General features: G+C 44.8%; 1 protein-coding gene across 4 annotated transcripts in view; it reads left to right on the top strand.

Annotated features, from left to right (window-relative positions):
• Ntrk3 (neurotrophic receptor tyrosine kinase 3) overlaps window positions 1-12,061 on the top strand; it is a 382,309-nt gene that overhangs the window by 311,193 nt on the left and 59,055 nt on the right. For all 4 annotated transcript variants that reach the window (XM_063250018.1, XM_063250017.1, XM_003475257.5 and 1 more), the window contains exons 15-16: window positions 4,371-4,543; window positions 8,013-8,256. In XM_063250018.1, the coding sequence (XP_063106088.1) occupies window positions 4,371-4,543; window positions 8,013-8,256 (417 nt within the window). The remainder of the gene's footprint in view (window positions 1-4,370; window positions 4,544-8,012; window positions 8,257-12,061) is intronic.

The following is a 12,061-nucleotide window of genomic DNA, read 5'->3' as shown; positions in this document are numbered from 1 at the left end:
TTAAAAAGTAATTATTTCTTAATTCCCTGGCTGCATTTACTTATTTAAAAATCTTTTATGAGTCCATTTGTCTCACATGTATTGATCTGTAGGAAATTCCCATTCTGGTTATCGACTATTGTAATCACTTGGATTTAACATTACATTCTTCCAATAAGTCAGAACTTCAGTTTCTGAGTTTGGAGGGCTGTTTTGTCTTTGTTTATAGTGTTTATGATTTCTAGTTATAGATTTTTGTTTGCTTGTTTGTTTCCTAGGGATTGAACCCAGTGTCTTTGCACTGAGCTCTATCCTCAGCTCTTTTTATTTTGAGATAGGATCTCATTAAGTCCCTAAATTGATTAGGTGAAGTTCAAACTTGTGGTCCTCCCATCTCAGCCCCCCAGAGTGCTGGGGTTAAAGGCCTGCTTCTCCCTGCCTGGCTAGTTACAGTTGCTTTCAATTGGAGCAGAAACTTAAAATATTTGCAAAACAATCTGAGGATAAAATCTCAACTTTTTATTGTTTTCTCAAATTTTAATGTTTTTTCTCCATGTTTAGTAGTGTTTTTGACTATTGCTCTTTAACAGATCTTCCCAAAACATGCATCTTATGGTCCATAAAAACCGCCCACTCTTCACTTACATTTCACTGGTTTCTGTAACATTTCATGTGACTGCATTAACAGCTTTAACTGTCATGAATGAATTTGGGGATAATGTGAACCAACATTTGGTAAGCCTTGTCTGGGACAAAAGTATCTTTCTGATTTCTAACTAGTAGGAAGCGGCAAGCGTCTCATCCACTGGTCTGTATTTTCTGCAGGGGTAATAAATGGTAGGTATAGTTGAAGGCTCTCTGACCAAAAGAACAGCAAGTGCAAAGGCCCTGAGAAAAATAAAAACTTAATGTGTACAAAAGACTTTTACACCAGGGAGATTGAAATATAATGGATGAGGGAGAAAGAGGTGAGAGAGATGTGGAGGCCATATTTTTAGCCTGTGTTTAAGACTTTAAATTTTATCTGAAAACAATAGGAAGTCAAAGACAAATTTTAACCCAGATGGACAAATGAGAAAGGACCCCTGTATGTGTGACAACTGCCTATCTTCCTGCAGGCTCATTTTCAAATCTCGCAGAGGAAAGAGAGAGGGGCTTTTGAGAGATTAAAAGAAAAGTGTTTTTCATAGTAACAGGACTTGATTGGTGCGTGTGTGCGTGCGTGTGTGCGTGTGTTTGAACCTCTACGAGTTTGAATACTTGGAAACGTGCCTCACTCTCAGTATATAATGAAGTTGGTTTCAGACAGTAATGAAATCTGAAGCCAAATGTCCCTTGAGATACCTTCTCCTAACAAGAAAAAAAAGCAGAAGCCGGCAGCCTTGGGTTGGACCAGAGAAAGCTGGAGCTCACCTGGGCAGTGCTGGGCTGTGAGCGGTGGTGTTCTTGCAGTCCAGCCTGCAGGTGCAGGTGCATATAGAGGGAAAGACCAAAAGGGAAGTGTCTTCCAGCTTTGGAGCAAAAAGAGGAAGACAAGGAAGCCATTTTCAGCTCTCCTGTTTGCCCACGTGCAAGGCTCAGGAGCTTTGCTTGTTTCAGAGACTCCTTGGCAAGACCCTGGACCTCCACCAGCAGCTGGTGATTCTGAGAAATACCAGTTCTGTCTGAGCCCACTGACTGGTGACCCATCTTGCCGTTTTCCAGTAATGAAGAAAGTCCTGGTTGTGGACTCCCCTGTGAAGGCCAAGAGATCTGTTGGCCCAGTTCTCCTCCTCATTATTCTCCTGCCATCCTGGCCCCAATTGCATCAATCCCTGGAGATTATGGCCACTTGCAGTTTGGAACCCCAACTGCTACACCCCACATTTTGACAGTGACGTAAGAACTTCAGGCCTGACCCACTAGATGGAAAACTGAGTGTTCAGGCAGAGAAGAGGGGTGGAAGACCCAGAGAAACAGAGTTGCTTTGTGTTTCAGCTCTCAGACGAGGAGCTCAAGTCAGCCTTGCAGGACAGAGTGCCAGCCTGGGGACCTTGGCCGGGGCTGCTCCGGAGCTGAGAACAGAAATAACCCACAGCTGCCTCCAGTGTCCAGACTGCGGGAGAGTGATTTAAAGAGATGGAGAGAGGCCATTTGGCTGGCCCCAAATTTGATCTACTTTTCCTTCTCATAAATCCAGTGTTCGCATAAATCTTTATATTCTCCCGTCCTACCCAAGCTGGGTGCTCCCACCCTTTTGTGCCTTCTTCTACGTGAAAATAAATACGTCACTCCCCGTCATCCTACACCCATGCCCAGCCCATGTAGCTCGGAGCTGGGGCCAGGAGCTGGGTCACTGAGAGAGGCTGCCTATCCGTGGGTCTGTGGCTTGCATGCTGGCAGTCAGTGGACACAACAGCTCTTCCTTTTTCTCAAGGGTGGCCTCCTAAGCTGAAGCGGACAATTGTGTACAATTTATTCTAATAGGAATCAACTATGAACTGGTATAATTATCCTACTTACTTTCTCCCCTTTGTCTTCCCTCCGTGGACCCAGTTGCTCTGCTGGTGGCCCATATCTGTACTTTTCCCCACACTCTTCCCTGTTCATCTTTTCATTGTACTCCGAGGGATCTGTCTAGTGACTAGTTCCTTTGGTAAATTAATTCAGACAGGTATGCTGGGCAAACAATTATCCTCAACTCCAGACCCACGCCATTGCATGTTGCACGATCTTTGTCAAGCCACTTCCCCTTTCCAGGTCTCAGTTTTCTGATCGGTAAAATGGAAAATTATGCTAGAATAACAGTCACAGTTTTTGTAATTAGTGTCATTTAATCAAACACTGGTGAAACTTTCCAAATTTTAACAAAAAGGAGATGTTGTTGGTTAAAGTTTGGGTGGGAGTTGACCTGCAGGGCAGGACTCTAGAACCCCGAAGCTCACTAGCGGAGCACTGATATAGTCACTGTAGCTTTCTGTAAGTTAAGATGTGTGAATATGGGCTGACTACCAAAGAGGCCTGCTCCAGCTCCACAAAGGAGCAGGGAGGAAGGAGTAGGTAGCATTTAGAGCCCTTCCTGTGTTGAGTCTCCTTCCTTAGGGTGTGCCAATAATGAAGTATGATGCATCTTGATTCACAGTATTGCAGGACTGGAATCCAGAGGGCCCTATAGATTTTACTTAATGGAGCTGCAGTGACATGAGAAGGCTCTCAGCCTAGGAGGCTGGGGGAGGTCCTCCAGGGAGGTCAGTCAGCCCGACTAATCATAAAAGACCAGATGCCAGCAGAGAGGGCAAACCATTCTCCATACTTTCTAGATCTTTGCTAACCTGACAATGGTAAGGGAATTTCACATTCACTTCCTTATTGTCAGCTTTGTGTCTGCTGAGGTTACTAAACTGTGGGAGAGGCTCCTTCCTTGGCAGAGAGCCCCCTCCTCTGCACACATCACGGTCAATCCTGCCAGCACCGCCCACTCCCAGGGCAGTGCCTACAGATGCACTCAAAGTACAGTTTGGGTTTCATGTCCCTCTCTGGTGCTGAAAACACATTGGCAGCTTACCCTTTTCCAGGGTGTGTTATTCTTCCCGAATCAGGAAGCAGCCTGATGTGTGCTTGTCTCTCACACCAGCCTCTCGTCCACAAGAACATCTTGGTGGCCATAGGACGCCCACCCTTCTGATCCTGCACTGGGACTTTGTGGTCCTCTCCCTGTTTCTGGGTGTATCTAGAGTTTCTGTCTTTTAACCGCCATTCCCACAGCTACCATTCCACTTACCTCCAGTGCTACCTCCAAATCTCTGATAGAAGTACACCATGTCTTCCAGAACCCAAATTAATCACTCTTTTCTACAAATACTAACTCATTTGCCACTGAAAATCAAAGGTTGAGAAGACAAGAAGTCTGAGGCACATTGCCTGCCTGATCTGGTGGGCTATGGGTGTGTGCTAGTTTACAAGGTGAAGCCATTGGAACATTGGTGTTTGCACTATTTATTTTAACAGTGGGACCATTTCTTTAAAGGAAACTTAGAGCAGGATCTTCACTTCCTATCAGGCTTTCCACTTCCTGCCCTGGTCTCCCGTCACTCACACTTCAGAGGAGACTCGGGGCTCTGAGATGGACATAGTTTGAGGTGGAAGCCTGGAGCTCAGGAGTGGGCACAGTTTGACATCTCTGGGCAATGTATGTAATGTGGGAGTCAGAAAGTGGCTTTCTTTCTACTAGGATCAAAGTACTGAAGGAGGAAGTGGGCAGGCCTTGCAATACGGGTTAGCTTCACTGTCTTTAAGTTTGTTTCAAATCTTATTTACTGGGTACGCAGCAGAATGTGGAAGCCAGTTCCAACAGTACAGAAGACCGCTGCCTGCCCTCTGGTTGCTAAGAGCTGATGTCATGCTGTTCTCAGGCTCTGAAGGATCCCACCCTGGCCGCTCGGAAGGATTTCCAGAGGGAAGCTGAGCTGCTCACAAACCTGCAGCATGAGCACATCGTCAAGTTCTATGGTGTGTGTGGCGATGGGGACCCCCTCATCATGGTCTTTGAGTACATGAAACATGGAGACCTGAACAAGTTCCTCAGGTGAGCCAAGAATGCTGTCTTCTCCTCCATCCCTGACCCCAGATGCACCAAGCCCCTGGGTTTTCTCTGAAGTCATCCGTTCCCCTCTGTGCTCTTAATCTCAGGATGAGACACACATTCTCAGATGTGTATCCTCTGTCACCTTAGCTGGATGCAGGCATTTGTTCTTACCTTAAGAGGCCTACACCCTTTTTCTTGGTTCTCAGGTGGGCTTAGAAGAGTCTGGTCTAGAATGGGTGCCTGGGAGAATCTCGAGCGCCCTCCAGCCTGTGTCTGACGACTCCAAGTTTCCAGAGTCATCCTTCCCCAGTGTTGCAGAGAGCTGCCCTTTATTGTGTCTTAAATGCCTCACTTCTAAAGTAAAGTGAATGTCTCACAGCCATCCTGATAACCTTCTTGCCAAAGACATTTTGATGATGGATGGTAAGGTACATGTTACAAACTCATCAGAAGGCAGAAATGGTTGAAAAAAAAGGAGCAAGTTTTCTGGGAGTAAATTCTGTAACTATGTCATCCAGTAGAGTAGCCACACGTGGCTATTTAAACACAGATTTACATTAATCAGTGTTAAATAAAATTGGCAGTTTGTTTTCTTGGTCTCACTGGCCATATTTCAAGAGTTGGGTAACCACAAGTAGGTAGTAACTAACACACTGAGCAGGGAAAAGTCTGGATAAATCCATCATTTGAATGTTCTATTTGGATAACCTTATTCTAGAAAGAATCAATGTATGGTCTCTAAGCCTGGAGAAAGATTATTTGGACTTTGAGAGGATCACGATAGAACTGGTAAAAGACTGGAGCCCCAGCCAAAGCTCTGGATGCAGTTGCAAGGTGGATCTATTTTCTCCGGAGAAGACAGGATCTCACCCCTAGGGCAGAGTTAGGACCTCCTCGGGCAGCTGCCACAGCTGCCACCTCCCCGGGAGTGTTCACATGTGGGCTGGTCTTGTGTGAGGGGCTCAAGAAGCAGGCTGAACACTCAGGCCTTGACGCCTGGAGTGTGATCTCTGCTACAGGACTATTTGGATCCTACCGAGTTCCATGGCTAAGAATGGGATTTCCAGTGGAAGGCTCTAGCCTACTTGCTAAAAATCCAATGACTATCTCTTCAAAGTGAAACATTTAATAGAGTGCTGAGGGAGAATGGAAAGAACCGATATCAAGTGAGAGACTAGAGGAGTCTTTGGACCTCTGCTTATGAAATGGATTTCTAAAGAAAAAAGTCCTGGAAGAATTTAAAGTATCTGCTATAGCGTGTTCTGTACCTCCCAACCCTGCATTCACAAGAAAATTGATTTCTTTCCTGGAGAACTCAGATCTTAACATAAAACAGTCCTGGGTTTATATCCCAGTAGATTTGTTACATCTTAGTTATAACTAGGGCACATTATAAAACCTCTATTTTCTTTTTTAAAAGACACAACTATCAGTAACTGTTGCACAGAGTTGTTGCCCTGTTTACTGTCCACACAGGTACAATGCTGAGTTCTGCATGTAGCTAGGTGTTTAGATAATGGTAGCTACTATGAAAGTTATTAATAATAAAATTATTGCTATTCTTTGAAAACTATGAGCCATAGTAGCTTCTAACTCTGGAAGTATTTTCTCGATACTCAAGGTCTCCTTCTCCTGGTGATTCTGTTCCTCTGAGGTCAGAGCAACATGTCCCAGAGTCCCCCCACTCTCTCTCCATAGATCCAGCATTCTCAGGTGCTACCAGCGGGGTAGAAGAGAGCTCCTGGGTATCTCCCTATTCCACGAGCATACTCAGTATAAAGAGGAAGGAAAAAGAATACAAAGGAGAGACACAAGGGGGAATGAGAGTAAAGGCAAGAGGTGGGAGAAACAGAAAAGAAGAAAAAGAAAAACAGAGGAAAACCCCCAAAACAAAACAGAAACAAACACAGAAGGCAACACAGAAGCTGAAGAGCCACATCTGTGGCACATGTGACAGACAAGTACAAGGAAGGCTTGCATGTGAGCACAGTTCTGCAGGGACTTCCTGACATTCAAGAGACCTCTGTGTCACTTTTTGGGTTCCTTCCTAAAAACATCATGGCCAAGTCTGTCCAAATCAAGGCCCAACAGTTTTCCTGGGACGTTTTTCCTGGGATATTTTTGCAGTATCATTGGCTGACCAGACTCCCAGGAGATGCTGTCTCCCTTGGTTCCGCCAATCAAGGCTGAGTTCCCCCAGAATACCCTAACACAGGAAGTTCTTAGCCACAGGTCACCCAACCCTTCTGGGCACCTGGCTTCTTGGCTGCTCGTCCCAGGCCAGCCCTGCCTGCTCCCTCCTTCTCAGGTGGCCATGTGTGGAGGCAGGTGGATGAGCTCTCCTAGTGCACAGGAGGGGTCTTGTCTGCTGATTGCCTCCCTCGTTGATGGACACAGCAGCTCTCTGTCCAAGTAGTGTGGTAGGCAGAGCCCACTGGAGATATAAAATGAGTGCGCTCATATTTAATGGCGCCTTTCACTGGACACTGGAGAAGCAGTAAAACAGGCTTTGTACACCAGGGCCCCTTAGCCCACTACTTCATAAATAAGAGCCCTGGCCATGGTTATGGCTCATTGGGCTTTCTGGAGGAAAGAGTGAACACTAAAAATGACTGATATGACAGGGCAAGGTGTTAGGATAACAATTCCAGCCCTCGATTTGGGATGGAAAGGGTGTGGGGCTCTCCAGGCCTCTGCTTCAGAAGCGCAGGGTCCCTCCATCCTCTCCTGCTGCTATTGCCAATGATCTGGTCTTTAGAAGTGTGGTGGGGTGGCTGGAAGTATGGATTCGAGGGTGTCCTATTGTTTACTGTGCAGATGTGGGAGCCCCTGAGAGCACCAGCACTAGGATGGTGTGGGAACAGCCCTGCCTACCCAATGGGAACCCAGGGGCAGCTCCTGGGCAGAAGTTCTAAACCCTCCTAGAGGCCCCCTTTGTATCACAGGTGGTTACTCACACATCCATTTTGGGTCCTTGGGGACTTTGAGTGAGTGACTTCATCATTTTGTGCCTCAGTTTCTTTATTTCAAAATTGGGGTAGAAAGAACTGACTATATTTAAAACAACCAGGACAGTGCTTGGTACAGAGTAAGGGCTATTTGGAGTTAGTTTTCATTTTATTAATTATTCTATAATGAATATCTAACACTTGGGAAAATCATAGTAAGCAGTAAAATATATATATATATATATATATATATATATATATATATATATATGATGTTTATTTTCGGTTCCTTTCAAGTGTGTCTGGGCTGTCAGCTTAGTTGGGGATCTGGCTGTAGAGTTTCACCCTCCCCCACACTCAGTGTAATTTTGGGTAAAAAGAAATAGGCCATAGGCAACATGGGAAGAGGAATTTCATTCATTTCTATGGGGCGTTCCAGAGTACTGGGAACCAACAAGGCCTTTTCCCTTGATCTCCTGAATTCTCTCTGCTCCCTCTCTCTCCTTCCCACCTCCTTGAAGGGCCCATGGGCCGGATGCGATGATCCTTGTGGATGGGCAGCCACGCCAGGCCAAGGGTGAGCTAGGGCTCTCTCAAATGCTCCACATCGCCAGTCAAATCGCCTCGGGCATGGTGTACCTGGCCTCCCAGCACTTTGTGCACAGGGACCTGGCCACAAGGAATTGCCTGGTTGGAGCCAACCTGCTGGTGAAGATTGGAGACTTTGGCATGTCCAGAGATGTCTACAGCACCGATTACTACAGGGTAAGGTGACTTTCCCAGCTGCAGGGCTCAGTGGCAGAGCTAGTACCTTGCTTACAGGTCTTTGTCATTGTCCATTAACCCTGTCACTGCGGTGCATATATATACTCATGCTTGCACAGACATGCACTCAATAATCATCCTTTGGCTGCTCCTGCTTCTTAACACACCTGTTTATTATTGTCTCGGCAAGCTACCTTTTCGGACATCTGACCAGACTGCTGTATCTGTACATTCCAATAACATGTGCATTGTGCATTGTGTTCTTACTTACACTCATGTCCATTCTTTATGCAATCAGAATTGTATATATATATATGCCCAAACTCCCACCCACACAAGTCCAGCATGGTGCTATATGTTAGCATCTTTCCACCTAGACTCTGATCCAATCTTACTCTGGCCACATTTGATTCCCTGGAATTATCTTGTGAGTATGTGAGGATAATCATGTTTCTAAAGGTAGATCTTCATGAAAAGTAGAACCCAAAGTAAACTATCAGAAATGGTGAATATATTACTGAGCAGAAAATCTTAGTGTTTGCAAAGATGAGGAAATAAAGCATTTTATAAGTTTCTAGCTTTGGAGAAAGGGCAGTTTAGATTTTAGGGAAAAAATTATAATTATGAGGGGAGCTAACATACTCAGTTTTCCTCCCAGACACTTGTCTACTTCATGTTAATAGGATTTTATTTTGCTCCCTGAACCCTTTTCCTTTAGACTTTGGGAAGTTCCCATGGATCACTGAGTGGTTCTGGCTTATTCTTGCCAGGGAAAGGGTGAATAGTTACGAATGCCACTTTTCCCTGACAGGAAAATGTAGGTTTCACTTGAGACTCAGAGATGAGATAATATCTGCAAATTGATGGAGAAGAAGATGCTTCTAAAACAGGGTTTCCCAAGCCCCAGGCCACGGACCAGTACTAGATTGTAGTCTGTTAGGACTGGAGCCCTACAGCAGGAAGCGAGCAACTGTTAGTTGATCAAGCAAAGCTTCTTTGTATTTGCATCTGCTCTCTTTTGTCACATCACTGCCTGAGCTTCGCCTGCTCTCACATCACCAGGGCATTGGATTCCTACAGGAGCACAAACCCTACTGCAAGCAGTAGTGTAACAGGTGTGTTAAGGGAAATAGGCTGCACGCTCCTTCGCATCATTCTGAAATGATGCCTTCCCAACCCCACCTACACCCCACCCCATATCTACAGAAAAATTGTCTCCCATGAAACCTGCCCCTAGTGCCCAAAAGGTTGGGGACTGCTGCTGTATAAGGTGGAAGAGATTTACTCTGGGGATGTCATCTGGGGAAAGAATCTGGACAGGTAGTATAAAGAAGGAGATAGGTAATGGTTTAAAGGTATCAGGGTGTTGTAGTCTATTTGGGCTACCATAATAAAATGCCCTGAGCTGGGATGCTTACAATAAACATTTTATTTCTCATGGTTGTGGAGCCTGGAAGTCCAAGATCAAGGCTCTGACAGCTTCTGGGTCTAATGGAGGCCTGGCTCTTGGTTCTGACATGACGTTCTTTTCACTGCAACCTCACACAGCAGAAGGTGCAAAGGATCTCACTGAGGCTTCTTTTAAAAGGGCACAAATCCTATTCATGACAGGTCCACTTTCGTGATCAAGTCAACCTTCCAAGTCCCTCAGCCTTTACTTGGCAGTCAGGTTTAACACAGTTTATTCAGTCTGTATTAAGGGAAAAGGCAAATTGTCTGATTTTATTCATAGGGAATAAATGGTCATATGTGATCCAAAGAGCCCCGGTGTAACTGTCTTATTGCCTGAGCTTGGCAGATCAGGAGGCTAGGAATTGGGGGTTGGCTTTAGTGTGCAGAGCAGGCTATCTGCATGCTCCTGATGGCTCTGCCTAAACAAGATCATTCATGCGTTAAAACCGATCACTCAAGGAATTTCATTTTAGCAAAGAAAAAGGGAATGTATGAGAAATGTGTTTTACAACTGCAGAGTGATTTGTTCATGGTACAGTGAAAAAATGGCAAATGATACACCATGATAAGCATACCTAAGGCAAAGCAGACCTAAGGTGGAGAAAGTGGAATGCCCATCGCAGAGTGGGCAGCTTCTGTAGGAAACGAGAGAGAGCACAGTGGGCAAGAGCCATAGACTGATGTCCAGCGCAGACCTGCCAGGAAATAATCAACGAGGAGTCTTTGTTTAGCATCTATAGCAGTTGTTTCCAAAAGAGGCATTGGTGTGGTTACTAAGGGGGCCCGTGGGTCATGGATTTCTTAGTGCTGAGCTGGGGCTGGCACCATTTAATGCCTTTGCACTCTGTCTAGTAAGGTTTGCTGGTTTGCCGGACTGAAATCTGATTTATGGTGGTGTTGATGAAAGGACTGGCTCGCTGTTTTTCAGTCTTGTTTTCTTTTTCTCTGTGAAAGGCAGATATTTAGTTATGCCAAAGTGGTCTCTACTGGCTTCACCAGGGTCTTGGGAAACCGTGTCTGAATGTGCCAACTGAGCCTTCAGAGAGGCTTGTAGCTTTGCACTTAATAGTTCTTGGTCCTGGTTTAAAGAAAAAACTGAGTAAGGAGAAAGATACGTTTTTGTCCTTGCTTTAATAGCTATAAGCTGTTGCTCTTTACTCCTGGGGGGAAAAAATCAAGGATTAAACCCATCTCACTTAGCATAGCTGTTAGGGCAGACTGAAGGAAGGGGAAGGGAATGGGGGGTACCTGCACCCCGGGTAGCTTCCATTCTTTCATCGTGAGTGCTATGCCAGGTTGTTAGGTGAGCACAGCTGGCTTGCAAACATATGCCTCTGGCTCCGAGGTGAAATGAGAAAAGACAGGCTAGCAATGGGAGTAAAATCTTAGCATTTTGAGTATTCTGCAGCTGGTGTGGAAATAGTATATTCTCTTTATGTATAATATAAACATAAAAGAGCAGATTATATCATATCTTCACGGACCTCATAACATCCTAATGTGAACACAGCTCCTCCTTTTGCACTCTTCGGTAAATGTCCTTGAGCTCACAGTTATGTACCCTGAAGTCTCCTTATCTTGGAGACTTTGGGAAGACAAGGAAATTCTTGGATTTGGGCATAATCTCACCTGTGCTCACTTTCTGATGCTTGAGTGTCATTAGTTGTCATGTAATCTCAACGCCGTGTCCCTAAGCTCCATTCAAACTCTTACTTTAAAAACGAGGACAAAAATATTTACTCAACAGAGTTTTGTTTTGTTGATGTTAAGCAAGTTAATTTGTTTAAAAGAGTCAGTAATACACTACTCAGAGGGTAAACTATGCTTTTTTTTTCTTAATCTTCCTATGTGCTTTTTACCTACCCAAGATAAGAGTACTCTGGAGGTATTCTGATTTCCAGACACAATTTCTGGGTCAGAAAGAGAGACCTTTTGACCACTGAGAAAATACACTGGAACACACAACTGGTCCAAAGGGGTAGGTCTTTAAATTGGTCAACTCAGGATAATTTTCTTCTTAAGATTTCAACTTACATAGAAATACTAGGTCACCACACTTATTTCTTTCTTTCTTTTCTTTATTCTTTTTTTAAGTATCAGGGATCAAATTTACAACTTTGTGCTTGCCAGGCAGGCACTTATGCCACTGAGCTAAATCCCTGGCCCCACATCTTGTTTCTTTTTCTGGTTAGTGTTTACATGGTCTCACTCATGAGTCTTAGAGCTTAGCCCCTGTTTGGGTGATTTATGCAAGACTTTGTCGTTCAGTGTGCACTGACTTAGGCCCCGAGGAGCACAGTGATTTTTTTCAGATGGAGAAAATACTGTGAAAGATTTTCTCTGCAAGCTGATT

This window comes from Cavia porcellus, unplaced genomic scaffold (genome assembly GCF_034190915.1).
Source record: "Cavia porcellus strain 051 isolate PalLab524CR breed Dunkin Hartley unplaced genomic scaffold, mCavPor4.1 scaffold_6, whole genome shotgun sequence".
NCBI lineage: Eukaryota > Metazoa > Chordata > Mammalia > Rodentia > Caviidae > Cavia > Cavia porcellus.
Note: the sequence above shows the minus strand (reverse complement) of the source record. Positions and strands in the feature narration are given on the sequence as shown.